A 13,973-nucleotide genomic window follows, 5' to 3' on the forward strand; every position below is an offset into this window, starting at 1 on the left:
AGACATTTGCTGCCATGGCCCCGGACATCAAAGATAGGCTTGCTGACCAGCAGATCACCTTCCGGTTCAACCCTCCAGCTGCTCCCCACTTTGGTGGAGCCTGGGAGCGGGAAATAAAATCTGTTAAGAGGGCCTTACAGGTCATCGTCGGTATGCATCCCCTCCCTGAAGAGGTCCTGCAGACACTACTGGTCGAAGTGGAGGGCATCCTTAATGCCAAGCCACTAGGCTATGTGTCCTCGGATGTGGCCGATCCAGACCCTGTAACACCGAATATGCTGCTAATGGGGCGGCGGGATGCTTCCCTAACGCAGGTGACCTTCGCACCTGACACGCTCACCAAGAGACGGTGGCGCCATTGCCAGATGATGGCGGATCACTTCTGGACCCTATTCCTGAAGAACTACCTGCCCACTCTTCAAGTCCGTCAGAAATGGCAGCAGACCACCAGCGATCTTCCGTCAGACACTGTTGTCATGATAGTTGATCCCCAGCTTCCGCGGGGTCTCTGGCCTATTGGCAAAGTTCTGAAGGTGGCGGCAGGCGCTGATGGGTGTGTCCGCTCAGCTGAGGTCCAGGTGGGAGGAAAGACTTACCTGTGTCCAGTGGCACGTATAATCCAGCTGCCAGCAGTGCCAGATGAAGACAACGCTACACCAAGTTCTTCAACTGGGACTGAGTGAATTTACTTGAACTACATAATAGCTATGCTATTCTGGGGGCGGCTGTTGCAAATTCCCTCATTGTTTGTGCGGTTCCGCTACTTTATTTTAATCAGGCACATATACAGGCAGCTTGGGGTCCTAAAGTTCGGGTTTACTTTTAGTCAGGCATATTTACGGGCAACCTGGGGTCCTAACGTTCCAGTAAAAACGTTTGTAAATACGTTCGGGTTTGAGTAAGCCTTTGGTGAATAAGGATGCGTTCATGATTATAGTAAGTGCTGAAGGGCTCGACTAAGTGATTCTTGTTGTAAAACGCAGTTAAATCTGTAACTAAGTTTTGCCGCCAATAAGCCGATGGTTGAAAGTAGAACACTATGCTAGCGAAGCTAATGCTAACAGCTGCTATGTGTGGTTGTTCACTCATGTTCAGATATGCTATGCTAATTAAGCTAAATTAATGGTATAGACAGATTAATATTAATCAATGAAAGCAGTAAAGCACCTTATCGTGGCGTAAACGATAAGAGCCTCATATGAAACTATTGACATTTTTTTAATCGCCCAGTCCTAGTGTGCCACCACAGACTGTATATAAAAAGATGGACGTAGCCGTGCCGTCACCCGTAGGTTTCTGAAGAGCTGAATTGAAGCTCAGTGGGGGGTTCCTACCATCGCCATCTTGGCAAGGGTATGCGTGTCGTCTTGCAAGGAACATACAAATATGGGCAAAGAGGTGGAGCTGAGAGGGGGGCTGTGAGCGTCAAGGTCGATGATTGACATCGAGCAAACTCCGAGCTGTCTGTAGCTAGGAGCTAACCAAGTTAACCTGGAGATAACAGGAGATAACCAGTTAATGGAGGTAAGCGGGCTAAAGCTAAGTCACGTTGTTAACCAGCTAAAAACCGCGGTTGTTTTACTCTGTTCTGATATGAAGCAGGCGAAAAGGACATGCCCCTAAATATGCCAAATTTTCAGATGAAACTGGTTAGAAATGGGGTTATCAGGAAATTCACTCCCCTCAAAGTTGTCATGAAGAAAATCTGACCTATTAAACCTAAAATAGATTTTTGAACCAGGCTGTAAACATGTTTATTCCTGCTGTGAAGTTGGTCTTTTTAACATGGGAGTCTATGGGGATTTGGTGTTTTGCAGCCCCTAGTGGATGGAGGGGAAACTGCAGTTTTATGCACTTCCGCATAGGCTTCATTTTTAACCGGTGAAGGCTTCGTCTATGTGTGCGACTTTCTTTAACTTTGTGAACCAAGTTGGTAACAGTTTATAAAGACAAGCAGTTAGCATTGCGTCTGAAGAACAAGGGATGACAGCACATCAGAACCTCATCCATGAAAACAGTAAATTACTGCATTTGTAGCAGGAATTTCAACCACTAGCAGGACCCACCATTGATGCAGCTACACTCCTGGTAAAGGATCCCTGCTCGCTGTGATTTGCATCCAGTATAAGAGCAGGAGGTTTGGACACCATAAGAGTGACCCTGGCTGGATATAAGGATACTACAGACTCGAGAAAAAACAAACTGGATAAAAATAGCACACCAGCTCTAAGCGTGAGGGTTACTGGCAATGGTGCTGGTGGCGACCAGTTGGCTGGACTTTTTAGTGATGGATGAATAGAGACAGTGGGCTTAAGGTATTTCCTAAAGCTGGCATCAGACGGAAGCTGTAAAACTCTGAAAACAAACACACTGGTAAAAGCTCTGCAGCTTAAAGAGGCTGTTACTAATTCAGAAAAGTGTGATGGATTATCGTTGTGGAAGGAAACACGCTGCCGCAGAGGGCAAACCTGCATCTCGGAAGTGAAAGAAATCCGAGCTCCTGCAGAAATAACCATCCTCACCTCCCATACTCAGATCATGTTTCCAAAAATAGTCACCAAAAATAAACCATGAAAAACTCTCTTGGCAATTAGTGGATATGTGGTGCAGCTCTAATCAATGATGCATTTACTGCCTTTATACTCAGCAACTGGCTGCTCTGCCTATATGCACTTTATACTCTAAGATTTGTTAGCGTGCCATTATATTGCAGGTTACTGGAACCTGAAAAGCTTCTAATCAATATAATGGACGACAACTGATTGCTAGAAAAATGTTTTAAAATGGGGAAAAACTCCCATTTAATTGTGCCAAATCATGTCACATGCAGGTAAATTTGTTTGTACATTTAGTTGTGATTTAGCTAGATGGACTTTGTCCTTATGGTTAATTTCAATAAGTTAATTAAGCTAAAGCTTCCAACCAACAATGTTAAATTGTCATGTTAATGTTAAACTCTTAGCTCATGGGAATGGGCATTTTCCACAGCAGTGGTCATCAACTCTGGTCCTCCAGAGCCACCATCCTGCAGGTTTTAGTGGTTCCCTGGTACTTGTTATCTTCTGCACCTGCCTGGTAATGAGCCAGTGTTTTTAATCTTTATGTTTTTAAGTGATGTTGCAAAGGAAATTCTATCAGACTAGTCAAACTTGTCCAGGTGTCTTTTCCATTCTCTGCAGTCTCTGCAGGTACTGTTGGACGTACGTCGGCATGTATCTGATCTGAAGTTCCTGGTTTAATCAATGTTCCCATTAAGAGTTGTTTCTCTGTTCTCTCACCCCAGCCAGTCAAGGCAAGAGTTGAGCATTTGTTGCTTAACTCCCATTGAGCAACAAATGCTGCTCAATGAGAATATTTGAATCCTTTTCTTTACACCATGATGACAAATGACTTTTTGTTGTGAATTCCTGCCATGTGAGGAACTGAAAGTCAGATCGGAGCATAACACGTCCTCCATCCCATCTTAATGTTACATCTCTTCACTGATTCTGCTTTTGATTCTGTCTATTTCAGTCCCACTTTTTTTACTTTTTATGCTTCTATATTTAATTCATCAGGTTCTACCCTTGTCCCTCTTCGGTTATGGTTCTCTTCGCTGAACTGGCTGTCATGACATTTCTGTACCCGTGTTACATATCACCTTAACGTCAGAGGTTAAGGACGTCGGCTAATTTGTTCCAGCCTCCATCTTTTAACCTTAACAGTGGTTCCCAGTGGATGCTGAAAGCAGGAACTAAAGCTTATTCTGGTCTTGACCTCTCTGTACAGTATCTACAAAGTGAAAATGTTAAATTCAGATGCCATCAGCTCAATGGGTATTTTTATAGCCCTTAGTAGAGAGGAAAAGAAAGAAAGGAAATGAAGGGAAAAGAGGTGAAAGAGAGTAAATAACAGATGGACATGGGGAGGCTAAACCAGGACAAAAGAGGAGGAGAGCAGGAAAAAGTGTGAGTGCCCACATCTCGGGGGTGAAATGGCTCGAACACAGACCCAAACTCATCGATGCATGAAAAAAAAAACACTCCATCCAAGTGATCCATCTTTATTCCGTGTGCTCTCACAGTAACACTTAGAAACACATTTAGAGACTGTTTCCAAGTGACAGCTCCTCTTTAGTCTGAAAAGCCGCTTTGACAGATCGGCGTCTTATGAACTGACTTTCATTAAACCTCAATCCAGGAGAATTTTCTGCAGGCGAAACTCAATATTTACTTCCTTTTAACGTCAAAAACTTCTACAAAATGGCCAACAATTAGAGATCCAACACGTCATTTAGCATTAAGAAGCCGGTAGAGAAAATACACGGCTTACCTGCTATAAAGGCTGTTTCAGATTTGTTTTAGATTTTTAGATTTTCATTTTTTGTTTGTTCTTCTAAAAAGAGGGGTTTTAAGCTCAGCTCGTCAAAGGCCACAATCCTGCAGGTTTTCCATGCATCCCTGCTCCAACACACCTGACTCAATTGATTGGCTATTGGATCTATTTAATGTGAACCAGGTGTGTTTGAGCAGAGATACATTAAAAACCTGCAGGACAGCGGCCCTTGAGGCTGCTGTTAATGTTGTCAGAGAAAAGGAAAATGGAAAAAAATGATAGATGTTTTTTCCAGCCATATTGAGGTGTCCTACTCCTGATGGCCATTTTCTCTAAGATGCAATAAGTAATAGAAAAAAAACTGAGCTGCCTTATTTCTTATTGGCTGTATTTACTACAGCAGCAGAACATATAATTAATAATAATTTGAAAGTTTAATCTCACAGGTTGGCCCTCATGGACTTCTAAATTTGGCCTTTATCTACTTAATTTACTTGTGATTCTGTGTTGAGTTGTTTAAAGGTTTAATTACAATACGCATATTTTTACATTAAAAAATGCACAAAAATTGTGATGAAGAGAAATAAAATTGCTCACTATCAACCAAACTACTCATAAATGAAGTCACATCAACCAGGAATGACAGTGACTTATTTTTTCTGATGTGGTATCTTCAAAAAGAAATTTAAAAGGATGGGTTTGTTCAAGAAAAAAAGGACTGAAAACTGCTGGCAACAGCTAACATTTGAGATAAACCATTGACATTCAACACCTCATAAGGACATTTCTTTCTACAGTTCGCCCCAAGTCGCAGCTCAGTGAAGCGATATCCCACTTCCATCAGCAGTATCAATGACAGCAGGCCAATGATGCCGACACCAGTTATCTTGAGCTACAAGAAACCAGTTTGGTGGCACACCACAAACTCCCTTCCTGTCACTTTCATCACCAACCAGTTCACCTGAAGGAATAAAAGATCTACAGCAGATGCTTCAGGCTCAGCCCTTCATACTATACTGACTCCTTTAGAACAACCCCCCTCCCCAATAATGACAAATAATGACTGTGGACAGTCATTATTTGTGACCAAGCACCAACCTTTGGCAGTTAAAAGTGACAACAAAACTGCACTTCCCTCCTCATCCACTAGAGGCCCCAAAACAGAGCAAATCCTCATAGACTCCCATGTTAAAACAACCAACTTCACAGCAGAAATAAACATGTTTACAGCCTGGTACAAAAATCCATTTGAGGTTTAATAGATTAGGTTTACCTTCATTAAAAATTTGGGGGGGAGAGTGCTTTTTTTTTTTTTAAATTATTTTTTTTATTAAATAACGCCTCCATTTCTAACCAGTTTCATCCCAAAATTTGGCTTATTTAGGGGCGTGTCCTTTTGATTGACAGGCACATGTTATACAGTAGCAAGAAGGCAGAATGTAGAACTGCAGTTTTTAGCCGGCTAACAGCGAATTTAGCTATAGCCTGCTTAGATCCATAAGCTGGTTAGCTCCTGTTAGCTCCAGGTTAGCTTGGTTAGCTGGTTAGCTACTGGAAGGTCGGAGTTTGATGAGCATCCACCATGACGTTTACTCGTCTCAGCTCTACCTCTTTGCCCATTCTTTGTATTTTCTGGCAGAGACAGACACACGTGTCCGTAGGAACAGCCCAATGAGTTTCCCTGTAGCTCTTCAGAAATCTACGGGTGACATCATGGAGGATCCATCAATCTTTTAGTCTATGATTGTAACTCATCGAGATCTAAAAACTGTTGGTGCCGTGTCAACAAAACATCATCAGCACCACCAAGACCAAAGAGCCAATCATGGACCATAAGAGATGAACCTGCATCGCATATTGTCTAGATCAGTGTTTTTCAACCACTGTGCCGTGGCACACTAGTGTGCTGTGAGAGATTATCAGGTGTGCCCTGAGAAATGACTCCATTTCACCTAATTGGTCTAAAAAAAAAACTGTTTATACAAACAGGCCCCAGTGAAGGATAATAAAATTCCTTCTTGTGTTTATCTGATTTATATTCAAGAGGCTTAGACAAGATGGACTTTATATTAATATGGACTTTAAAAAAAAAAAAAAACATTTTGGTTTGTGGTTTGTGGTGTGCCTTGTGATTTATTTAGTGAAAAAAATTGCCTTGGCTCAAAAAAGGTTGAAAACCACTGGTCTAGATAAACGAAGACTGTGGACAGACTCCATGGGCGTGCGCTTGGACAGTGACCTCTTGTGAAACGGGAGCACCACAAGCCACATGTATAACAGGATGTATGCATAAAAAGGTTACGTATACCAGTTACCAGATTGGAGTGTGAAATGAATATGACAGAACGCGTGTGCGGAGCTGCAAAGTCATGTTTGGATTCTGTAAGCTGCCAGCATCAGACTACGACACCGGGGGCTCTACAGTCAATAAAAACAGAATGATGACACATTAGTCGGACTATTTCTGAGGATTGTTTCTAACCTGAAAGGCGATGACAAGCAGATGATTTATTGCATGTAAATGTAATTAAGTTGATAAAAGGATGCATAGACAGGATGCCCGCAGTCCAGCTGTGGAAAAGAACCAGTCATCCTCCTGATGACTGGTTTATAAACTTGTTTAGATCATCAGACTTTGGTCTTGAGCATCTCTTTGTGGGTCTGAAAGCAGGTTTTTTGAGGCGGTCCTCCTCCTGTGTGGCTGCAGCAGTGTCACTTACTTCCATCCAGTTTAATCCCTCATCACTTCTTTTCCCCTCTCGTTTCAGAAATCACCGTGCTTTCCGTCAGCTGGCTGTTGCTTCCATTTGTTACTGATCACAGAGGATCTTTTGCCTCTGATCAGTACTTAGATCTCTGGCAGCCATTGCTAATACTGAACAATAGATGATAGCAGTTTATTGTTCTTCGTTTTGGCACTTGTGGCAGAATCCACAGCAGGACGAAGCAGGACATTAATGTCACTATATAAAAGAGATTTACAGGATCAGGTGAGAGTGTACGAGTATGTCCCTTCTGATGATCGGCAGGGAGAGCAGCATCTGCACACATCCTGCTACTCTCCCGGCACGGTGCTGCAGAAAGAGTGCCGAGCTACAGTCCCCAGAGATCCTGCAGAATTCCCACAGACCCCCCCATGATAAATGCCAAACCAGATACTGTTTGAGCTTCTGCCTGACGGGAGCCTTCAGATCACAAACTGAACACAGCCATCATGGCAAATGAACAATGCAACGTCCATAAAGCGCTTTATCTCTGCAATGTGCCAACGTTTTGAAAACTTTATTGTTTCATCTCTTTATCCAGTAGTTGTAGATCATGTATCTTTATTTACATTTTATCTCTGTTTAAACAGTCAGCGTAGAACCATTTCTCATTTGCAGTGACGACCAAGAAAGAGCCGCCAGATGTAATTTATGCAACAATATGCTTATATCAGATGATTGGATACATTAGATGTGTGCAAAAACACTTGAATCAGACATGATTTGGTAGAACTTTCCAAGCTGTTGAGGAGAGGTATTTTCCTTTGATTCAGGTGTGAAACACTTAAAACCTGCAGAATAGAGGCCCTGAAGGACCAAGGAGGACCACCTCTGGCCTGGATTCTAGATTACATCAATAATCTGTGATGCAGAGGATTGTCATTTTGAGTGAGTCTTATGTGCACCAGTTTGCTTTGCAGAAGAACAGAATTAGCTTTTTTTCCCCATCTTTAATATCCTTTTTATTCCTTTATCATTTATGCAGGTAAACTGAGACAAAGGGCGACGCCCTTGAGAGACCTTCCTGTCGAACACATTACCAGTCAACATCTTAATTTTGTTGCAAGAGGAAGACGTGTTTTTATGACTAATCACAGATCAAGTGAATCATCAATCTTTGATTCTTCTCTACATTCATTTGACAGATGTGACTTACAGGTGAGAAAGGATTAATGGTAGCAATTAACCAAACATGCCTTTTTAACCTCAGTCTGCCTGATCCTGTTTATTTCATATGTATATTGTTTTGTCTGCTCTTGAACTGGATGTTTTTGGTTGTGCCAGGATGCTAGCTTAATGGCAAAGCTGATTCTGAAATATGTAGGTGAAAGGAAGCCGGAGTACTCGTAGAGAACCCACGCTTACACAGGAGAACATGTAAACGCCACACAGCAAGGCTGCTGTTCAGCAATTCGTTTCAGTTGGTTCAACTATTCCTCTACAGCGTCATAAATGAAGTTATTTTGATGTTTGAAACAGCTTCTTGTCCACAGACACACACTGACCTGATTAATAAAATGTTAATCTCTGAATGAGCATCAGAAAATTAGGGGAAATTAATGTTTTTGTAGATTTAATGAAAAGAGAAGAATAAGATTGGGATCCTTCCCCCCCCCCTCAGACAGAGCTTTGACACGCTGATTAAAACTGGAACTTAAGTTTCAGTCAGTCGTCTGCAGAGAAAGGCAAGAAACTCAACTTGACTCATGTTCAGTCGCTGCATTTCTATTACTTTTTTTTTTTTTCTAAATAAAAGCGATATTTGTGGGTTTCCACAAACAACAACTGTGATTTAGTTACTTTTAGCTTATAAGCCGCAGTTTTCTGAATCTCATTTGGTTAACAAGCTTTAGCGAGAGATGTGGCTTAGACAAGGTAGCCACGCAGTGTTATTTTTTAGATTTTCTACTTGCTGTGGAGAACTTGCTACGACTTTTCAAAGCTTTTCTCCCTCATTTTATTTTATAAAACTCTAAAATTCACCGTTTGTTCCACACTGCACCATTTCTACCAGAAATAAACTGGTCCAGACCCCCAATAAACGTCCGGGGACACGTAAATGCAAAAAAAGGTTTTCCATTACACTTCTGTGATATATTTCTATGTCAAAAAACTGGAAAACCACCTCATGAGAGCGTAAAACTTTGTAGCAATATTTGAGACTTTTTTCAAAATGCCCACGTTTCCATGAGGTTTTTTTTTTTTCTTTTTTTTTTTTTTTTTAATCGCGATATTTAGTTTGACAACAGGTCTGTCGGAGGAAAGACCTCAGTGTTACTGAAGCAGTGTGAGAATTCTAATGGGAAAAGGAAGAAAAGGAGCGTAGGAATGTTGTTTAAGAAGAATCTAGAAAAACTTCCACAAGTTTCTTATCACCTGGACCTCAGCTGACCATTTCAAATAATAAATAATAAGGTGACATGATTAAAAAAAAACAAAAAAACAACCACAACAATGATAAAATTGAGATTAATCAGAAGACAAGTTATGTAAAGGTCTAATTGGGCTCTAATTTTAGATGTGGCCTGCAGAGTTTCCCGTTTGCAGGGAAATTCTGAGAAACGTCACAACGCATCACCAGATTTACAGTGTTGTAATAATTATGTATTACTCCCACTCCCAGCATATAAACTGTTTACATTTCTAAATGAGGCTGCTGGAAAACACACCGTCTGAGGAGCAGCTCGTGATCACATTCACAGTTTCATGTAGGAAATGTTTGTCTGAGATTTATACGGAAGACAGAACAAACCAAACATTCAGCCTTCATTCACGTTCTGGTGTTGCTTTTGTTCAGTCACAGAGATAAACACACAGTTCCCCTGAAAAGAGATCCATCGAACAGCATCGACATGCTCGTCAAGAGTTAAGATGCCTCATCGCATCATGTTGACTGTTACTCACATGAGGATAAAAAAAATCTTTTAGAAATACAGATTCAGTCACTGCTAGGCTTGTCACAGTAACAAATGTTGCCATGCAATTGTCTCAGAAATGATTGCAATGGACGATAATATTCATTTTGAGACCATTTTAAACTAAAGTAACAATAATGCCATAATAATGCAAGTACATCCTTTCAGAGATCAACATACTGAAAGTTGTGGAATTGTTGTTTGTCACATGTATGTTCATCCAGGTAATTCCTACTGGCGGTCAACATTTTTCAAAAAGTCCCTTTTTTACCAATATAAAAGGGCAGCATCGCTTTACCAACCACTGAGTGCACGCCACGTCGCACTGCCCTGGTTGTATTAAATCTGTGGGTTAAACGCCCCAGTGACTGAGAAGTGTCTGGAAGATGGAGCTAGCCTGTTAGTTTCCCCAGCTGGGAAAACCGCTGTTGATAATTGGTTTTTAAAGTGCAGATGGAAGATTGTTGTATTGCCGTGTTTAGTTAACACTGTCTTGCAGCAAAGAGAGAAAAGAAAGACCAATGAAAACTACTGCATCTGGCAAACTTATCACGAACTTGACTTATTGTAACAGGCCGGGTTACTGCTTCACCATGCTGGCTTGTGTTATTGAATGGAATGAATGTAATGTGCAGGAGTAGAATATAATCTAAACGTGTTATTTTTAATCTGCATTCTGTAATTATTTTCATTTGAATTATTCATGATGAGAAAAACGTGAAAAAGTAAATAAATCCAGACATGAGCCAGCACAAAAATATGCACACCACAACAGTAAGGAAGGATGATAAAATACAAACAGGACGCATGTTCAATATCGTTTTTGCTGAAATTTAGTCAAGCAGAGAAATAATCTCATGTGTTTGAAATCCAGATTCTGTCCAGTTATGATTTAGCTGGAAAGCATCACATTATAGTTTGTTAAAAATGACATTAAACAAGTCTGTTTTACTCTTATTTGGTATAGAAAACATAAAAACAGATTAAAGTTCAGCAGGGAAGCAAATTTCAAAGCCTGAAGATATAAACGATTCTTGCACATCATCTGCAGTAAATCTGAATATTTCCAAGCTGCAGAACACAGAAAACATAAAATACTGAAAGTTGTCAATTTAATGAACAACTGAATCTGACTAAATAAAAAAATACAGAAATATGCATGAAAATGAGGCAGTAAACAAATATCTCAATAAATAGAATATTGTTTTTCTATTGAGAAACCTATAAGGTGTAATAAAAATATATATTTTTAATTTTTAATTTTAATACGTCTAAAAGTTTAAAAATCTTATCAATTCATATTGATAAAATTGGAAGACAAACTAAAAAGAAATATTTTAACTTAACAGGCAAAAGTAATTATATTGGAGGATTAACAAATTACATTAAAACAATTGAAAATAAAATATTTTTTGTGTCACATCTTAAAGGTTTCTCAGTGGAACAAAAAGTTTATTTTATTTATTTATTGGGATATTAACTTGTTTATTTTTTATTTTGGCAGATGGAGTCCTCCATATAATTTAAGCCCCCTGCGATGGACTGACGACCTGTCCAGGTGTACCTGCCTCTCGCCCAGTGATCGCTGGGATAGACTTCAGCTTCCTTATGACCCTGAACTGGAACAGGCAGTGAAGAAAGTAGATGGATGGAAAAATATAAACTGGTTTTTATTTTAATGGCAGCAACATACAGCATCTCAATTATTGAGAAACATCCTGGAAAAGTTAGTGGTAAGAAAACCAGCTTGTTGACACTAATTAGCAGGTTACAAACATGCCGAGTACAAAAAGAGCACCTCAGAGAGGAAGAGTCTCTCAGGAGTAACAGCAACACAACCGCCCTCAAATTGTAAAACTGCAGACTTACAGATATTCTGTCCAACACAGAGGCAGTGTTCAGTTTGATCTCCAAACGAAGTCGATGAAAACACAGAATCATTTTGTCCCAATTCGCTCTGTTTGTTAAATAGTCCGAATGACAAGCAAAGTTCTGCAGCAGTCAAAGGCAAATCTGGAAAAATATGGGAAGAAGCCTGCTGCTGTGGACAATGTTTCAAGCTTAGCAACTCTTCAAAAAAAAAAATTTTTTTTCAAAGTAGTCGGAGTTTCTGTGTTTTATTGTTACTTATGTTTGCAGCGTTAGCTAGCAAGCCGACTTCCTGTAAAGAAAACTCATCCCACACTTGTAAGCGAGGAACGTGTGAGCACTGATTATGTTTTAAGGTTCACTAACAATTTCCACCAGGTTGAAATGACTGCTGTGAGCATGAGCTACTGTCAGGCAATCAGGTCAGTTTGTACGGTGTCCCAGAAGGATGTGGAGAGTGAAAATTAACATGACACATGGAGTCAAAATATCCACATCACCGGTAAATACACCAGACTCCAAACTGTTAGCATGCAGCTCAGATCTGCAGTCTAGCAGGTTGTTATTGAGGGAGCTGCAGTCGCCGAGCGTCATGTCTGTGAGTGATGTTAACCTTTATTTTGGCCGGCAGCCGCCTCCTCTTTCAGCCTCTTCTCACACTCTGCCTGGTCTCTCTCCACCTCCAGCAGGAAGTTACAGGTTGGATGTCGGCCGTCCACCTGAGGATGATGTAATACAAGAGAACAGTTTGTAGGTTAAAGCTGACAAAACGAAGGTTTTCATCCCAATGACAAACAAAAACAACTTTTCTCCTGGAAACAAGTCAGTTCTGACATGTCAATCACCACTCATCACACCGTAAGCTTTTGTTAATATTAAACAGATGTAAAGTTAATATTCAGACCAATATATTTTACTAATGCTTGTATTTTCTGCATGATGAGAGTCACTGGACTGCATGCAATCTGGTCCATATTCCTTCTGAATCAGCAGATGCAGTTTTTCTGTCTGACTGCGCTTCATGCAGGCGGAAGGGAGCAGAAAGCATCATGACATCAACCCATTTCCTGTCAAAACAAAACGGCTGATAAATTTCTATCAGAACATTCTGGATGCAAAAATCACAAAGGCTTCAGTTCCACAAGGTTTTCACTTCTTCATTGGGTTGACATGGAAATAGCAATTCCAGACAGAGGTTTCCATGGTGAAGACGTTAATTTGCCTGCACTGAATTCTGCTTTAGTTTGGTCAGGAAGGGCTTTGATTGGACAGGGGGTGAACGTGATTTAATAACCATATTTTCCACACCATATGGCGCCTTAAAAGCTTTTCATTTTCTCTAAAATTGACGGTGTGCCTTTAAATCCGGTTATGTTTACGGTTAAAAAAAAAAAAAAAAAAAAAAAAAAAAAAAAATCAAGTCAAGCAAATGAATCCGGAGCTTTCCATCATTCTGGGAGGATTAACTAAAGGACTCCAAACCCTGGACGTTGGCGTGAACAGGGCGTTTAAAGGAAGTTGTCAGAGCCATGGGAGCGATGGATGAGAGACGGCTAAAACACCTCTACTGGGAGGCAGCGTGGGGCGAGTCACGTCATCATATGTGATGTATTGTGGAAGCCTGGGCAAACCTATCTGGATCAGTTGTTGCCCGAGCTTTCGCAAAAAGCCCGTATCATTACTGAACAGTCACCTAGCAACAACACGGGCTGTGTCTCAATTCGTTAGTGCATCGTGTGCACTACTCACTTTTCTCTGTAGTGCGCACTACGGTGGGTAAGTACTGTTCCAAATGAAACACTGGACGTAGTGCACTAACCGGTGGTGACAAACTCACATTTGACCACAATTCTTCTGCCGCCAAAAGTAAAACAAAGCGCTAAATTACGAGAATGAATTTGCTTCTCACATGAAACTCCATCGCATTAAAGATGACGAAGGATCCTCCTCCGATTGGCTGAACATGAGTTGGTACGTATATTTATTTATTTCTAACATGTATGACCCGCCTGCATACGTGCCCAGAGTGCGTGGCTATTGCCAGCCCCGCTTCATTATTGGCTTATCGTTTCAGGGACGGTTCGTCCCACTAAATTCTTTTTAGGAAGTT

At 40.7% G+C, this 13,973-nt stretch overlaps 1 protein-coding gene across 1 annotated transcript in view; it reads right to left on the reverse strand.

Moving 5' to 3' along the window:
• The window catches only part of LOC306758881 (vasoactive intestinal polypeptide receptor 2-like), a gene marked incomplete at both ends in the record, with an annotated part of 85,323 nt that overhangs the window by 42,920 nt on the left and 28,430 nt on the right, over nt 1-13,973 (reverse strand). Inside the window, one exon of the mRNA XM_079244307.1 lies at nt 12,477-12,582. Coding sequence (XP_079100433.1) covers nt 12,477-12,582 — 106 coding nt within the window. The remainder of the gene's footprint in view (nt 1-12,476; nt 12,583-13,973) is intronic.

Source organism: Telmatherina bonti, assembly GCF_933228915.1.
Source record: "Telmatherina bonti genome assembly, chromosome: 7".
NCBI classification, from domain to species: Eukaryota; Metazoa; Chordata; class Actinopteri; order Atheriniformes; family Telmatherinidae; genus Telmatherina; species Telmatherina bonti.